The 18451-nt window shown below is 35.4% G+C and overlaps 2 protein-coding genes across 2 annotated transcripts; both read left to right on the top strand.

Annotated features, from left to right (window-relative positions):
- The first annotated feature begins 305 nt into the window (after positions 1–305).
- On the top strand, positions 306–6022 carry LOC135598961 (uncharacterized). Its single transcript, XM_065093500.1, has 8 exons — positions 306–524; positions 610–734; positions 822–859; positions 1518–1628; positions 3121–3200; positions 3980–4016; positions 4636–4677; positions 5560–6022. The coding sequence occupies exons 1-8, from the start codon at positions 345–347 to the stop codon at positions 5628–5630; spliced, it is 684 nt and encodes a 227-aa protein (XP_064949572.1). The 5' UTR covers positions 306–344; the 3' UTR covers positions 5631–6022.
- Positions 6023–9187: 3165 nt separating this feature from the next.
- Positions 9188–12439, top strand: LOC135598960 (tetraspanin-8-like). The gene is made up of 2 exons (XM_065093499.1): positions 9188–9826; positions 11883–12439. Exons 1-2 carry the CDS (start codon positions 9326–9328, stop codon positions 12192–12194), a joined length of 813 nt encoding a protein of 270 aa, XP_064949571.1. The 5' UTR covers positions 9188–9325; the 3' UTR covers positions 12195–12439.
- Positions 12440–18451: the final 6012 nt, after the last annotated feature.

The following is an 18451-nucleotide window of genomic DNA, read 5'->3' as shown; positions in this document are numbered from 1 at the left end:
GTATCGTCCAACCAATCAATTGATCTAATAGGTGCAATCTTTGTAGTGACAGTACCAATAGGATGAGGCTACTAAACCTTGTCATTTCGATAATATTAATAAAAATATATTATATATTCTCCCAATAACATATAGTAAAATCATATCTCAATGATTTAGTAAACCTTAAGGAAAAGACATCAAATAATTAATTGGGGAGGGAAAGAAAGAAATATATAGAAAAATGTGAAATGGAAATAAAAATGATAATATAATTGAACCAAAGATGTCGTGAAAGATAAATGGCGGCTTCCGCGATGCATGCGCGCTTATCTAAAGCCTAAAGAGGGAAGGTTGGAAAGGAAATGGGTGGGAGAGGCGCCGTCTGCGCTAAGTCGCTGCTCCCTGTGCTCTCCACCCGTCTCAGTCCCCTCCGTCGGATCTCCCATCTCGCGGTCCGCATGGCCTCGCCCGATCCCCCCGCCCCTCCCCCCTCCTCCTCCTCCTCCGCCGTCGATTTCCTCTCCCTCTGCCACCGCCTCAAGGTGAGCTCCCCTCTCGGACACTCCTTTCTTTCTTGAACATGGCGTTCGCTTAATGCTTTGGGGGTCTCGGCCCGGTGCTCCTCAGACCACGAAGAGAGCCGGATGGGTGCGGCGCGGCGTGCGAGAGCCGGAGTCGGTGGCCGACCACATGTACCGGATGGGCATCATGTCCCTCGTGTTCCAGGACATTCCCGGGGTCGATCGAGATAGGTTAGGGTTTCCACTATCCGAGAGCCGCCCGCGGGTCATGTTTCCATGGATTCTCTAACACTTTACGTGGCTCTTCTTGTTGCTTAGGTGTGTAAAGATGGCGCTCGTGCATGATATCGCCGAGGGTAAGACGGTAGATCTTTGGTTTTGGATAATCCCTTTCTTTTGTTGTCATTTTTGTGCCATTTGATTTTTATTCGCCTGTTCAGATCCACCAATTAGTAACTTAGGCGAGCCCCAAAAGTCTGCAACTACATTGATTTAAAGATTATGAACTTTTCTTTCTTGTATACTTTCTAAGTGGTGTAATATAGTATTTGGGACCTTATGATTTGTTATTATTGTTCGTATGCTTAGAATCATGGCACTCTTAAATCATGGCTCGGTTCATTTTCCTTTAGTTATATGTTTATACTTATTCTATTGGAGGATATGCTATACTATGAACAATCTTACTTGATAAAAGATTTTAAGGTTGGTAGTATTTAAACAATCTGTAAAAAGTGAAAAGGAAACTAACAAAATATAGACCACAAATACCAAGGTATTTTTGCTTGATGCTTTTAATGATACAATGTTGCCTTGTATATATATTTATCTTGTCAAATTGGTAGATACTAGTCTTTTAGTGGTCAAATTGATGATTTTGAAAATAACAATGCTAGGATCTTTATTAAGACAGCATCTTGTTTTATTGACCTCTACTGGTCCTACCTTCAAAAACATATTACTTTCTTTTTTGCTTTATTTGATTTCTGTTGTTTTGATCAACTTTTCCATTAGCTATTGTTGGCGACATAACTCCAACTGATGGTGTACCAAAGTTGGAAAAGAGTCGAAGGGAGCGCGAAGCCTTGGACTACATGTGCAAATTACTTGGTGGGGGATCTAGAGGTATATGAAGGTCTTTTCCCTTGTTACATATAGAGATCTAAACTGAAGCTATGTTTCCAAGTCACTATTTTCTTTGTGTCTTCTTTCTCATTGTTGATTCTAATTGAAAATAAAGTGAAGTCAGCTTTGATAAGCATTGCTCACTGATGTATGCATGCAAAATTTGTTGAAGCAGTTTCAGAAAGTGTATTCCAGTTTTATTATCCAATATATACAACCACAAGTTCTTATCATATATGTTCTCAGTAGTTTAATTTTTTCCAACTTTGGATGGGGTACCCATGATTTCTAACAACATCGGTTGATCCATCTTCTATGTTTGCTTGTTTGGCAAAAACTACCAAAATATCTGGCCTGCAACAAACTCACTGTCCCCGCTGTTAGCATATAATGTTGAATGTCCAAAATGTTACAAAATGGCAAAACATGGTTCACAAGTATGACCAAATACCACTGTTTAACCTATGCGAAATAGGTAAATGGTGTGCTTGACCAACTCAAACACACATAAAAGCACTGCATTGCCAACACCAAGAGAAGGAGAAAGATTGATGTACGGACTAGTGATGAACTTGAATCATAGGACATGTTAAACAAGTCTGAAGAGGAATATCTCCAAGCAAAGCTCTTGTTGACATTCTCTATAGTGAAAGATCTTTTAGTCCTCTATTGCTTTTGGTTGCATGAAAACATGATGCAAGTCCGCCATATGATAAACAAAGAATACAGATAGTGACTTTGTAAGAGCAAATTGCATCATCCTCTATCTCATTCTTAGCATGTCAATTGCAGGTAAATGTTGGTTTGATATGAATAACGCAAATTGCCTTGTGGTATACTTTTTCATGCACAATGTTGAATGCCTTTTTTCTGTCAGCTGTACAACATAATAACTAGTCTGCTTTTCATATCCCTCTTATTTATTTTAGCACCCATGACTTGGTATTAAGATCAACATTATATGAACGTGTGAATAAGGTTTGCCGTACTGCAGTGTACCACTCGGTATAGGCGGTATATATTGGTCCGACAGGAGACTGGTATAGGCGGTACATCGGTATACTCCCATGTATCGTGTATCGTTATGCTTAGTATGGCTCAATACAGCTCGGTACATATCGTACCGACAATTGGTCGATACACCGGTATGGACCGGTAAGGCAAACCATGCGTGTGAATGCTCATTCATCCTTATATACTTTCTCATCTTGATATTTTCAAGTATATTGTGGAACATACGTTGCTGAAGGTCCAGAATTCATTTTTGCTTGGTCTTACAAACAAGTTGAGTGGTAGATCTAATTTCACAAAGAATGTTTTCATTATTTATTTTTTAAATCTAATTTGTTTGAGTGGTATGAACAATATCGGAACAAGTTCTCCCCAGCATAGTGTTCTAAAGAATGTTATCATATTTTTAAGTATGATTTTAACTTGTTGCTTCAGGTTTGCAGCAAGTTCTTGTGTTTACATATCTTCTTATACTTTGCAGCTAAAGAAATAGATGAGTTGTGGATGGAGTATGAAGATAATTCTTCTCCAGAAGCGAAGTTAGTCAAGGATTTTGACAAGGTACATTTCTACATGTTATTATCAAGAGGAGTGTTGTTGTAGGGAAGAGCTGAACTTTGTGATTTGCTTAGAATTATCTTTCTACTAGAGATAGTTCCAAGTTCAAGAGCTCTCTAGGTAGATATTGTGATTGAACCAGTATATCCAATCTTCTCTGGTGATATCAGTTGTTTTACCATATTTGATTTTGTTAGGTGTCCTTTGTGTTGATATCAGTTATTGTACTGTTCTTAAGTATGTAATATATTTAACTCCTATATGTCAATTTGGAGTCGCCTCTTTTTCCGAATTCTGACCGGACTACATGCTTAACTTCCACAATATCAAGTAGGCAACTAAATATATCACCCTCAACTATCATCTTCTTCAGTCTGAAACATTTTAGAACAGTAGCATTTTTTCTGTTTTTTGAGATAGTGAATCAACATTCAGACATCTGTTTTTTTTCTCACCTACATCATTCATTTGTTTATATGATCCCTTGACCTACAACATTGATATACTTTGCTTGTAAAATTTTTTTATTATGGTGTTTGCTGTTCATTGATCTCACTAGTTATTTTTTAGAGTTTGTGTCATCTAAAAGGTTTCAATTAATTTTGCACTCTTAAATTTTGAATTTTTTCCCCCTCAAGGTGTGTATGGTAGCTCTTAAAATTTTCCCCCTAGATAATGATCAAATTATCACCAAAGTAATCTTTAAGTTCATTCTCTCACTACTCTGTGCACTAGTTTATCTATCAGGCCCTTTGGAACTCAATAATTGCTTTCTTGTACAGGTTGAGATGATTCTTCAAGCTCTAGAATATGAAGATGGTAAGGTTTTGCACATTTGTTCTGGTAATTGAATGACTGTTTGCACTTTCTTGTGGATCACAATATTCATGTACTGAACAATTGATCTGAGAGGAATATGACATGTTAATTATAAAAATGAGGTGAAAGAGGTTGAGGATTTTTGTTAAGCTTAGAACCGATAGGTATGGGGAAACTGTTTGTGACTACAAATTTAATAGAGACTATCTCCAACAATGTTCATTAAACCAGCCCAGTTTGAACTATATGATATTCATATGTTATTTTATTGCAACAAATCTTTTTGGACTGGAATGTTGAACTTTGAAGCTGTCATCTTCAAGTCTCTTTCAACTTCAAGACATGCATAAATTTTGTGCATCATGTGAAATTTCAACGACATTGTCAAAGTGACATAAAGCTTAGAAAGGAATTAGCTCTTTCTCCTTGGCTTGCTCACTGGCAGCTATATGTTGTGCTGCACTTGCTTTTTGTGCAAGTCTATGCAGCTCTTGTATAACTTCTATTTAGTTAAATCACTTATCCGAGTATGTTTTTTTTCATTATAAATAAACAATATTATTTATCCTCTAAATTTGGTTGAACTTTTCTGATTTGTGTTGGATATTAATCAATGCAGAGCAAGGAATTGATCTGGAAGAATTTTTTGAGTCTACTGCAGGTATGAGCTTTGTGCCCACTAGAGAAATTTTAACATCTAAATACTTTTGTCAAGACCTGTACCATCCATGTTCTTTTCTGGCATTGGACCAATTTATTTTATAATAAAGGCAAACCTTGCCAAAAGAAACCTTTATTCTTCCAAGCTTTTAAGAACAAATCTCTTAGGAGAACTAATAAAATAGAAAAAAACAATAGCAAACCATAAAGTCTAAATTATATGGGTTGGCTAATGGATGTTTTCTGGTGATTGAATGTTGTTTAGGGCGATATTACCAATCAAACCGAAAAGCAGCCATATGTTTTTTATGGACTCTTATAGATTTTCTTTGGTGTTCTCCTACTTTCTTTGCACAACAAATCTTAATTTAACTCACTCGCTTCGTCTTAATCCGAGAATCTGCATCTCCTCCTTGCATATATCCATACTGTTTAAAATGATTTCTCTTATTTTTATCTTTTACTTTAATAATATTATTTGTTATTAAAATTATGCATGATTCATCCAGTTTCAGTCCTTGATATTTTAAAATTGATAGTTTCTAGTGTTTGTTTCATATCTTAAATTTAAGAATTAGTCCCAACTTTTATCAATCAGAACACATATTTTATGCAACTATGAAGGCCAAACGACCAAGTCTTTCCGTACCGAATGCATTAGTTTGATCTTAATGTACAGCGCTCAGTTCTTAGTAGTCTTTATGTATAGAAAAGAATATGGGTTGATCTTTCTTAGACCATGGTGTGTATTTTAACCCTCTCACTCCTTTGGGATTTTACATGAGTCGGTTTTTGGAGCTGCAACTCTCCTAAGTAAAAGATGCTTGTTGAAATTGTCCATCCTAAATTTCTCTTCCACACTAAAATGTCATATGCTTTGCAGGTAAATTTCAGACTGATATAGGCAAAGCCTGGGCATCAGAAATCGCATCAAGAAGGAAAAGAGGAAAATAATGAGGGGGATGATATGGTATCAAGGACTTAAGAGCTCGTCTTCCCCTGTTTTCCATTGATATGTGCAATCCTCTGACGTCGTGGTATTCTGGCCGATTAAGCCGCTCCTGTAAAGACAGCTGAACTGAGGAATTTGACGGCAAATCACATTGGATCCCATCTACTCTATGTACGCTATTTCTTCTGTCTCGTCACATATTCTGAACTCCTAATATTCTGAACTCCTACATCACCTAAACCACAAGCAAAAGAAAATGATGACTTATTCTACGTCATGGAGCTTAGAGATAACCATCTAAACATCTACATTGAATTCTACATCAGAATTCCCTCTCCAGACTTTAATTGTCTTGAATTATTATCTGTGGAAGTCGCTTTTGTTCATCTTTCAAGTTTTGACTTGTAGAAAATGCAATCAAGTGTACTTGGATGAAGTGGGAGCACATGCCTCTCCATGTGCATTTGAATGGACCTAGTCATCGTGTGTTATGGCGTTTGGGAGAGCCTTTTTTGCTCCTCAAAGTATGTGTTGTTTTAGGTTTGCAGCGTAGTTGAACAGTATTTGAACACTTTTATCTTTTGCCAAGTCTCAACTTGATGTTAGGCCTCAAGATTCTTGACTAAAATAATTATTTTTAGTTTATATAAATTAACAAAGAGAATAAGATTCTCTACATATGATATTGTGATAAAACAAGCCTATCTATGCTGCATTGTTTTTCTGTGTCATCGTGAATATGAAGCATGAGGATCCATGACATTGATGTTATCATCAAACTAAATCATGCTTAATCCTTCATTTAAAATCGAACATCTCTATCTCTATCTCTATCGCACCAAAGTCAAGACGGTGTTTGTTGCCGGCTGTCAGTTTTCATCAACTTGGATGAAAAGATCATGATATTTAAATGAAGCATTGATTAAGTCGTCGCTCTTTAAATTTATTTTTGTAAGTAAACCCATTTCATTAATCTTGAGATACAAGTCTTAACTTGGATATAGACCAAGTCAATTAAATCCAATTACGTCGGCTATACTTTAGCTTAATCATTTTTGTCGCTTTTCCCTATCTCGTATCATTTCTTCTTTTTTATGGCAATTTACAGACTCTGATATCCTCGTCACCCCTATTTAGTCAATGACTCGTTACTCTATCGTGGGCTTCAGATATAATATGGGTAGCGTGAAAGCGGAGAAAGCAGCCTACTGACGTCTTCCAAGGCGCGCGGTCAACGCCATCATCTGACCCAAATCCATGAATAAACAAATCACTTTACAATAATGGCAACCCTTCTGACGTAGATAACGGGAGCTTGGGGGGAGCTTTACGCATCTGGGTGGATCCAACGGTTGAAATTATCTATGACTATTATCTCACGCAGTTAGCTATGTTGAGCATCCCGTTCTTTACGCTTTAAAAAATTATATAAAAAATCATATAAGAATTTTTATACTTAAACAAGTGAAATATTTAATCCTATTTTTTCTCACATCTAGGATTCTACTAATGCAAGATACCGCAAGTATGCAGATGTCAAAAAGGAGATTAAAAAGTAATTTTACGGTTGCTATTTCGTCCTCCCCTCCGACTTCGCTATCCTCCTGAACTATCTACCGCAAAGAGAAAGCTTCGATTAAATTTTAAAAACTTGTTCATTAGAATAATGTCATTGAGGGTGGCTGTCATCTTGCCGATGCTACTTGGAAAGTAGCCATGGATCTTGTTGCTGCCAATGACGATGACGAAAGCTTTGGAGTTAACAAAATTGTCGAGTATCTAAAAGCTAAAACAGTTATCGTTCAAGAATATAGTGTCGAGCTCCTTGTCGAAGAATGCCGACGGCAACGCTCCCTCAAAGTCATTGAATTGAAAGTCGAGATACTTAAGTGACGGCAAGCGAATGGCAACGTCCCAAAACGAGCCGACGAAACGATTATTGCTAGCGTCAAGGTCATGGAGGAGTTTGAGACGGGAGATATTTTGAAGGATGATGTCATAAAAGTGATTGGAATTGATGTGGAGGAGAGTGGCATCGATCAAGAGGCAAGATCTGTGAGGAGGTACATAGCAATATCGACACTGTTAAGATCAATGTCAACGATGATGTTTACACAGGGGTCACCAAGTGCTACGATGCAAAAGATATTGTGATAACCACACACGTTGGGGCTGACCTAGTTGTCGATGAAGTTGTAGGGGTCGAAGTATATAGTCTTCTTTCATGCCTTCAGAGCGATGTTGGTGGGGATTGGCGATGGTAACATTGATGTTAACACTGAACTCAAAATCATCGAGGAGGTCTCCCTTCTCCAAGATGGCTAAGAGTCGATGGTGCACGATGGAAGCAACCTCAACGTTGAAGATAGCTAAGGAAAAGGCCGTGAAGAAAAAAAAGTAGAGTAGAATAATAAAACAAAATGAGAGGACGAAATCAAAGAAAGATAACGAAGGATGCTCTTATGTAAAATTAATATCTTTGGACGATAAGAATAGCAACCGTAAAATTTTTTTTTTTTCTTTTAACTTCATTTTTTGCATGCGATAGCATGTGATATTTTTCATCAGTAAAATCGACGGTATGAGAAAAAATATGATTAAATATTTTATTTTCATAAGTATAGAGATTTCATTATAATTTTTTAAAATATAAGGACGAGACACTAAATATAATTAACTATACGAGGTAATCTATAATTAAACTTGTAAGATTCCCTTATAATAAGCTGATGTGTGCTTAATTGGATTGGGTAAGACTAATTGTTTGTTCACTTTTTATCTATCATTACCTCAGCACTACATTAGCGGTCGTACTAGATACATCCAATCAAAACATTTTGTTAACATTATATCATAACATATTGGAATGCCTCGTCTCATTACATTACAAGGATTGAAATGATAAGAATGTAGAGATATTTAATAATTTATTTTCATTTTCATGGCACTTCCCATCAAGAAGAAAGAAAAACGAAAGTTCACAGAATAAGAACTCAAATCTTTAATCCAATGATAATAATAATAATATCATAAATCTCAATTATATATATATATTATATATTTAATATTTATAAAATTATAATTAGAACTCTCAAACTAAGTTGATAGCCTTTTCTATATTTTAGATACCTAACGATTACTCCTTTTCAGATGTGATGGTAATCGAAACATAAATGCGGTCGAATCAATCTCACCAAATCAAATTGATGATCAAATTTGACGAAATCAAAATATTATATAAAATTTATTAATAAAAAGGAACCGAATTTATATACTTAATTGAGATGGATGACTCGATCTCGAGGCACGTGCCTCCCGAGAAAAGTCCGGATGCGTCGTCAGCCGGAAGAAAGAACAAGAGGGCAACGGGGTCACGTGACATGACACACTAGGAGGGTCCACACTGGGGCCCGATGGATCGACCAATACGAGCCTCTCTGCTCTCCGCTCCGCGTAAATTTACGACCTCCTCCTCCTCCTCCTTCCACTTTCTTACCTGCACGCACCAACCGTTGCCGCAGCTTTCTTCGCTATCCATCGCACAGTATTCGAACTCTGAAACCTCTCTCTCTCAGTATATATATATATAGAGACTCCCTCTCTTCCAACGCCCCATCCTGAACTGATCGCCTCTCTCTGTCTCTCTGTCTCTCCGACGCTTCTTCGTCCCCCTTGGTTAGAGTAAGAGAGGGGAGAGATGGTTCGCTTCAGCAACAACCTGATCGGGGTGCTCAACATCATCACGTTCGTCCTGTCGATCCCGATCCTGAGCGCCGGCATATGGCTGGCCCGGAGGGCCACCACCGACTGCGAGAAGTTCCTGCAGTGGCCCGTCATCGCCCTTGGCGTCTTCCTCCTCCTCGTCTCCCTCGCCGGCGTTGTCGGCGCCTGTTGCCGCAACTCCTGCCTCCTCTGGTTCTACCTCCTCGTCATGTTCATCCTCATCATCCTCCTCTTCTGCTTCACCGTCTTCGCCTTCGTCGTCACCAACAAGGGCGCCGGCGAGGCCGTCTCCGGCCGCGGGTTCAAGGAGTACCGCCTCGGCGACTACTCCAACTGGCTCCAGAAGCGGGTCGACAGCGACAAGAACTGGAGGCGGATCAAGAGCTGCCTCCAGGACGGTAAGGTCTGCCGCAGCCTTCAGGAGAAGAACCAGACATGGGATCAGTTCGTCAACTACAACCTCTCCCCCATTCAGGTCTCCCCCTAGAACTCTCGTCTATGATTTTGTTACGATTAGGAAATCTCGATTCATGCCGATCGCCATGTTCTTACTGTTGTCGATCTCCATTCTTTATCCCCTTTCCCAAGAATCTATGATTCCACCATGAAAACTCACCCTGTTCTCTCTCTTTTTCCTCAGAAAATGGGATCTTCTAATATGCTATCTCTCTTCTTGCTTGCTGATTACATCTCAATATTGCTCTGAGATCACTAACAAACTCTGAAAATTTGCTAAAGAAAGAGCAAAAAAAAAAGTAGAAAGCATGGAACTCGTCGTTTATTTGATTTTTAGTTCCATTTATTATGGCTTCGATTTCTGTTCATTGAAATTGGCGTTTTCTGAAGTCAGGGTTCTGTTTTCTTGCTTCGTTAATTGTTCAGTTACTAGTGTGGTTTAATTTGATTAATTGAATTCGCTTTTTTATGCTGTTTCTTTCCTTGTAATACTATTCTTTTCCATGATATTTTCCTTACCATGTCATTTATTATTTCTGATATATCCTCATATTCCCTTTTTTTTCCCTTTTATATGTATTATTCTTGCTCATTTGTCTATTTTGTAATGAAAATTTCTCTTTTTTCTTTATCTTATATGAGTGGGTACGATTAATTTGGTAAATCTAAATCAATCTACAATATTTAAGTATGTCAAAGCCAAAAGTGCACTTATAAATCAATTCAATTCTCTTTATACTTCTGACATAAATTAAATTGAAGATGTGCTCTTATTCTATGATTATAATACCTAGGATCAAAATTGCAACTTTCAATTGTGTTTTCAACAAAAATGATATGCAGGGCAACTTAGATTAATCTGTCATAAAAGACAGTCTTGCTATTATTGTATCGTTTAAAGGAAATCTAAAATAAAGAAAACCTTATTGCTTCTTCAACTTTGGTACCTAATGTCATTAGCTTTAATTTTTGCGACAATTATTTGGATGCACATAAAATGCTTTCCAGAATGTGCACATGTTAATGTTGTTTCCATGTTATTGTATTCTCGACCTTTACTGTTATAGTTCTCCAAGTATACAAATAATTCGAACATTGCTTTCAATTTTTTGATATGCTTGGCTCTTCTTGTCATAAATGTTTGTAGTACCGAATATAATGTCCTTTACACTCGTTCAGGTCATTTTGGCTCTACCTGCGTGTTGTCATCAAGATTTAGGTCTGGAACAGAGATAGGGTCTTCTCTTTTGACAATGGAGATAGAGGGATTTTATTTTTTTTTTTGCATGGAAGTAGTTGCATATTGACTAAAGTATTTTGGATTATTTTTGGGGAGGAGTTACATATTAAGTTAATGTGTTAGTTATTATTGGACTAAATTAAGTTGTGAAAACTTAGTTAGGATGTGGAATTGTGAAAACTATATATAATATGTGCTAGGGTTAGTTATAGATTACTCTTTATAGTTAGATCTTTCTAATATCTTAGTCTTAGACTTTAAAAAATTATATTGAGATTTTTATATTTATATCTCTTTATATCTCAATATTTAGATTTCAAAAATTTATGTTGAAATTTCTATAGTTATAAAAATAAAACATTTTATCTCATTTATCTAAAAGCCAACGATTTTATCGACGAAAGATATAGCACGTGATAACACATGGACAAAAGATAATGAGCAAAAAGATAATTTTAACTCTATATATATCTTCAATCGCTAAAATTTATGATAAATAAGGTTAAATATTTTATTTTTATAATTATATAAATTTTTTTAAGTCTAGAGATTCAAATAGGTCTAACTATACAGGATAATTTATAATTAGTCCTATCTATTATGTTATTAGAGTTACACACATGATACCTATCTTACCAAGTTAATGAGTTAGGAATTTCTTCAAATCTAATTATGACATAATAAGATGTTAGAAATTACGGCAGGAGAAGATAAACTAGACAAAATGAGATGTTAGTCTATACATCAATTTTATCATATTCTTTGCACTAAATGAAATGGGATCTCTTGTCGTAGTCATACTCACATGGTGTGTTGTGTTGTCCTGTTCGAACAGTCTGGGTGCTGCAAGCCTCCTACAGCTTGCAACTTCAGCTACGTGAATGAGACTTCCTGGACCAAGCCCGTAGGCTACAATACATCCGTTCCAGACTGCAACGCATGGCAGAACGATCAATCGGTCCTCTGCTACGACTGCCAGTCCTGCAAGGCCGGCGTCCTCGCCAACATCAAGAGCGACTGGAAGAAGGTCGCCATCGTCAACGTCGTCTTCCTCGTCTTCCTCATCGTCGTCTACTCCATCGGATGCTGCGCCTTCAGGAACAACAGGCGGGACAACGCGTACACGGGATTAAAGACATACCCTTAGAGAATCTAATCTGCCTTTGGACCTCTCCAATTTTCTCTTTTGGATATCATTCCAGGAGAGTGAGTGTTAGGATGATACATTTGCATACTTGGTTGCTTGGTTTTCATGTACATCATTCCAGGAGAGTGTTAGGACACATTCAGATTTGACTTTGCAATGATCTTCTCCTCCTCGCATGCGTCAACCATGATCTTTGTAAACTAAAAAAATATCTATACAAGATTTATGCAGTTCAGTATTGCCTACTTATGTTCGCGTTGAAAATTAAACTTCTTAACATACAAAAAAAAAAATAAAGTAGAGATTAATTTTATTTTATAAAATATATGTTTTTTAATACTTAGATTCCTAATCCTTTGGTAATTATTAGTCACCCATAATAATTATCAAACACATCATAACTTTAGAAATTAATCTCAACATAGGTTGTGTGATTAGGTCGTGTCATAGTCAATTTTAGCAATTTAAACCCCATAATTGCTATAGTAGCTTATACCTACCTACATCATGCAAATAACCTCTTTAACTGTGCATATTGTAACCATTGGCATAGTTACATCAACATGTTTCCTTCAAAAAAAAAATCATAAAATTACCAGATCAAACTTTTGTGTTTTTTTTTTTTTTTCCTTAATGTTCAAACACTTGGAAGTTTGTGTTGGGTACATCAAAGAATAGATCACTACTAGTGAGCTGCCAGGCCAGAGTTTGGGCCTCCTCTCCTTTGCACAAGACAGACAAAGGTATAGATTATATCTTTTCTTCTTATTATTTCTTCACTCTTAATATTTATTCTTATTATTTCTGACGAGGAATTATCGTCCATTTTAGATGTATACATATGATTTTACCTACCTTTCGGGATAAGTCTCTCAAAAAATATCTCTCTCTAAAAATAAGAGTGGTAGTAGAGGTTTATAAGTCATTAGTTCTTCTATTTCTCAATCAATATGGAACTAAATATTCTTAATATATTTAATTTTATATTATTTGAAAAAGTATGAATCACTTTTATCCATCCTTGGATGTATCTTTTGGACTTACTCCAAAAAAAAAAAAAAACACACAAAATATTCACTTATCAACAATTATTATAATATTTAGTCTTTACGATGACACTTTAATTATCCATAATACTTGTAAAATGCAGCAGAAGAAGTGTGTTGCCTAGTTTTTCATGCAATGGGTAATGGGTAATGCATAAATACAGGTTATTATTGTCATTCTGTCGGCCACCACAAACATATAATGCACCAATTTCTCTCTTCGTCCGTCTGCCACACACATTAAAAAGAGGAAAAGAACCCTCAATGCTCCATTTAATTTGGTCGGTTACAGTTATCAGCCACTTAATGACATTATGGTTGGGTTAACTGTTTGGGCTGCTGAAACTTCAATGCGCTGATGATTTTGCTATTAATAATGCAAAGGGATTTCATAGATAATAATTTTATTCGATAAAAACTTATTACATACACTAATATGATATGATATGATATGATAGTAATATCAAACATGGAGACCTCATCTAATTAATTTTATAAATATATTGACGATTAATAGTAAGAACCTCGTGAAGACAAACATAAAAGAGATTCGAGAATATAGAATCGGTATAACATGAGATCAAATCTGATCTTTCTGACATGGCTAAGATGCTGATCAGAGTCAAAAAAAAAAAAAAAGAAACAATGCTTCTTCTTTTCTCCACGAGTTTAAATAAATAGATGCCTTTCTCCACAATTGAGGGCGTGAAAGGATTTTTTTTTATATAAAAAATAATAATCTAAAATTTTAAGGTTTTTTTAAAGTCTTGGAGATAGATATTCACATATGCCATCTTTGATAATCGTTAATGCCGACTAATTTGGATAGTTGGTAATAATTCAAATTATTTTTGAATGAATTTATAAATTATTTTAGACACTGTAATTTTATTCCAAAATACAAAAATAGAACTCAAAATTTTGATCTTTTATTTTCAAAATACTTAGATATCCGTAGATATCATCGTTAAATGTTTGGTTTTGCCATTTGAACTCGACTAATAATCTCGATCGTTTCCTCGACCATACTAGTTTAGTAATAATTCAAATTATTTTTCAATGAATTTATAATTTTTTAGGTACCAATTCAAAGCATTATAATTTTGTTTCAAAATACAAAAACAGAACTCCTAATAGTTCAAATCCTAACATACTTAATTATTAACCTTATTATAGATTATAAGGTTTCATAAAATGATTTGTGTGAGTGTTGTGGTCATGGAGAGAGAGAGAGAGAGAGAGAGTGTACTATCTATCTATTATTATATTACACATCCAAGAGAGAGAGAGAGAGTCCTATCTATCTATTATTATATTACACATCCAATGGGGCATGTCCATCACATCTGCAAGTGAGTGAGTGGATGTCCGGGAACAATGTTCTTCACCTTTGATGTCGGACCAGTACAAGGGATTAAAGGTGGACGGTCACCCTCCCCCATCCCTTGCAGTCACGTTTCCCCCCATGAAACAATGCCCGAAAGGCAGCATTACGAGAGGAGCGGCTCATTGATTCCTCTCCACCACCGTACGAGTGTGTCTCCCTCACAAAGTTAGCATCGGCCCCCCCCCCCAAAGCGTTTCACCTTTCTTTCTTTCTTTCTTTCTTTCTTTCACAAGCTAACGCATGGGATAAGATGCATCGAATCCCCTTCTTCTCTTTCTTTCTTTCTTTCTTTCTTTCTTTTGCACCATCCACCATCCACCGCTCTCATTCAATTCGGCATCACCATCACCGTTTGCTTTATTTTGATTTATAGTCTCTTTTATCTATATATTCTTGAGTTATCTCACTCGACATAAATTTTCTTTCGTGTCTCGAAGAATTTACACTTGCAGAAAAATCTAAGAGTACCAAAAGTATTTATCACGTTTTGCTTTCTCCCATCAAAATTTAAAGATATATATAGAAGAATTAAATCTTGATTAGCAAAGTATTCTTTCGCCACGATGTCTTCTTTTCGTACTATGATTCTTTATACTATAAGGACACTGATTATAGAAATTCTAAAATACTTATTAATCCCAATACAATATAATCTTAAATAATGTAAGATTAAAAAAATAATTCATTAAAATAATATTTCTTTAACAACTTATTACATGATCAAGAATTTACTAGAATCTCTTTTTCCATACGGGTTTAGAGTTTAAAAGGCTCATACGAAAAATTAAAATATAATCTCTCATTGGGACATTGGCTATAGAAATCCCAAAATACTTATTAACACAATATAATCTATCTTCTAATATCAAATAATATAAGATTGAAAAAAATAATTGATTAAAATAAACATGATTTGAGATTTTCTACACGTCTTCTATATTGTGGCAACACCAATATTGGACAACAAAATAACGTGAACACATATTAATCTCGTACGTTGAAAAATAAATGAGAATTTACTATAATCTCTTTTTGCATATGGGTTTAGAGCTTATAAGGCTCATATTAAGCAAATAAAAAAAAAAGAAAAGCTAAAGGTTGACCACAACCAAGTAATAAAAAAGGATTAATCACCCTTATTAATAAGAGAAAGATGATGATTAAGACATATATGAAGATAGGGAGATGCTAAATGAAGATTTATGCTAAGAGTATAAATGATGTACATTGACCGATTGGATTCATATTAATCTTAACTAGTTTGACTTGGATAAATGATCCAAGTGGTGCTCTTCTCGAAGAAAAGGGATCATCTTCACTTTACACATGAGGTAGCCATGGTGACGGAGTTGCATCCAAGTGGTCTTCTTCTTGAAGAGGCAGGCAGCTTCGAGCTGCAACATCAGCTGGCATTAAGAGATGACAGTTGGAGTTTTCGATCGATTCGGTCCCCTAAGCTATTGGGGTAGAATGAGTTCTTCCTCCTATCTGGCAGTTCATTTTTCGAGAATATGCTCCATTGTTGACGAGCATCGAAAGAAAGATGCCATCTTGATGGAATCCAGTTGAAGTGGAGCTTCTCACCACTTCAAGTGGGTCTAAATTGATCGATGCGGATGCTGAGGTGTTCTTAGTTATTTCTACGTAAATAGATGGAGCTTTTGTGTGGAGTATCGGTAAGAGCGATTATTTCTACGTAAATAGTTATTTCTTAATGCAAGTTGTGCATATGATTCTCATAATATGAAGGACTTATTTTGAGAAAAAAAAATAATTTTGATGACATAATGATCTTTTAAGAAGTGGACTCGACTTTGTGATGTGAATCTCGACAATTAATTTTGATATTAATAATTTATGATTTTGACATCTACAAAAATAAAATCGTAAGTCTTAACTATTTAGAATCGACACTATGTATTTTTTTATTATCATTGAGATCTTTTAACACCAACAATTATTTTAATAAAATTTATAAAATACTTACCTAACATTTGCTGGGACTATATCAATTAATTATTTATGTTAATTTATAGTTAATACATCACTCAAAATTATATCAATGGATCATGAAAACAAATTTATTAGCTGATAACTTTTGAAAAAAAAAATGCATTGTTCTTTTTATCAGTAATATGTATTCATTATTGAACATTTATATTACCCAAAACTTATATTATATTTTTTTTCTATTTTCCTTGTTCACCATAAAAAAGAAAAGAAAAGGAGAAAGGAAAAAAGCAGTTTTAGAATACCACATACCAAACTATAATATAGTTGGGAATCAATCTACCTTTTAGATTTCTCTTGCAAGATGGTGAAACTTTAGGAGGAAGGAAAAGTTAGCTTTTTGGACAACTTTAGAAGAGCACTTTTGCATTTGCAAGACCTGACTGCAAGAAAGGTGGCATGCTTGGCTTTGAGTTGGACTTCATCCACTCTACTTTTGTTCATTCTGGGCACTGAGAAAGGATGGATAGAAGTTATAGGCAACTTTTGGAAGACTCCAACATGCTTCATGAGGTGCAATTCTTCCATGCATGATTAGGTTTTAAGTTTTTGGTCTCAGTCAGTGGTAGAAAATGATTCCATCTGCACTTTGTAGGATAAGCCTTTTCCTTTGCACTTTCCAGTTGAGAGCTTTCTTTCCCTTTTGTTGCTGACAAGCTTTTAAGAAATCCTAAGCTTGACAGGGAAGTAAACAAACAGTGAAGAAAGGAGACTACTAAAAGACTAATTCAGAGAAACAATAATAAAATAAAAATTCAGAATAATAACAAACATAAGATTTATATTATTATTATTATTATTTCAGAGGCTATATGATGAAGACAAGATTTAATCTCAGAGTTTTGCTATAAACAGTTACTTAAGGTATTTATTATTATCTAAGATAGGTGACATCTTCAAAATTTATAGATATAAAATTCAAAGTTAGGATAATAAATCATCATACTAAATTTTTTTTTTTACATATTTTATATAGGTTCAAACGAAAGAAAAATCAAATTATAAAGGTTTTGAATCAACAAAGTTGGTATAGTTAGTAAAATGTACTTGAAATTTTTGCATGTTTTTATATAAATTAAAGTAAAAAATAAATAAATTGAAAACGAATTATAATAAAGCTCAAAATTCAAGCATAGATCCTAATACTTCTCTCCATAAAAAGAAGAAGAGGAAGAGAAGAGTTCATGGTCTTTTCACCAAAAATCAATTCGTCTCCGGAAAGAAGGAAGCGAAGCGAAGCGAAGCTCGCACTGAGACGGGATGAGTTCAATATTCGAAGATCCAAATAACAATCCGAGATACTGTAAAATGTCAGCTTGTGTTGTATATCTTATTGCCTGTCATTACCACATCACATTGTGTTTGTGTGATCACACCACTTCATGTCTTTATCTAAACAATTATTCATCATCGTTGGCTTTCCAATGGTGTACGCTTCCACCGAGGAATGGTCCTCAAAACATGCATAAAGCTCGATGGCATTGACTCTCCATTAAATATTCGATGAGATATGACACCTGTTGATGGCTTACAAGGCGGAAATCTCATGCTTTGCTTTGAGGTGTGGATTTGCTAGAGAGAGGATGAGAAAGGAACAACCGACAACACTTTCCTCCTCCACATTGCGAAAACTACAAGAGTGCATTGCATGCACACATACTGGCCACGTTTGTTGTGTTTTAATACTGAGTTGTTGTTTTTAGTTCTATGGAAATTGTTTGTGTGATGGACAACAACACACATGGCAAGGCCATTCATTTATTGCTCTTCTCCTCTTTTTGTGACATGAGGAGAAGACACCAACCTTATTTTAT

Source organism: Musa acuminata, chromosome BXJ2-1 (genome assembly GCF_036884655.1).
Source record: "Musa acuminata AAA Group cultivar baxijiao chromosome BXJ2-1, Cavendish_Baxijiao_AAA, whole genome shotgun sequence".
In the NCBI taxonomy this organism is placed as follows: domain Eukaryota; kingdom Viridiplantae; phylum Streptophyta; class Magnoliopsida; order Zingiberales; family Musaceae; genus Musa; species Musa acuminata.
This window is presented reverse-complemented; position numbering and strand designations above follow the sequence as displayed.

Coding starts and splice junctions, on each gene's coding strand:
- LOC135598961 (XM_065093500.1), top strand. CDS start 345: ATGGGTGGGAGAGGCGCCGTCTGCGCTAAGTCGCTGCTCCCTGTGCTC. Junction 525..609: donor CCCTCTGCCACCGCCTCAAG/GTGAGCTCCCCT, acceptor GGTGCTCCTCAG/ACCACGAAGAGAGCCGGATG. Junction 4,017..4,635: donor AGCTCTAGAATATGAAGATG/GTAAGGTTTTGC, acceptor TAATCAATGCAG/AGCAAGGAATTGATCTGGAA.
- LOC135598960 (XM_065093499.1), top strand. CDS start 9,326: ATGGTTCGCTTCAGCAACAACCTGATCGGGGTGCTCAACATCATCACG. Junction 9,827..11,882: donor ACAACCTCTCCCCCATTCAG/GTCTCCCCCTAG, acceptor CTGTTCGAACAG/TCTGGGTGCTGCAAGCCTCC.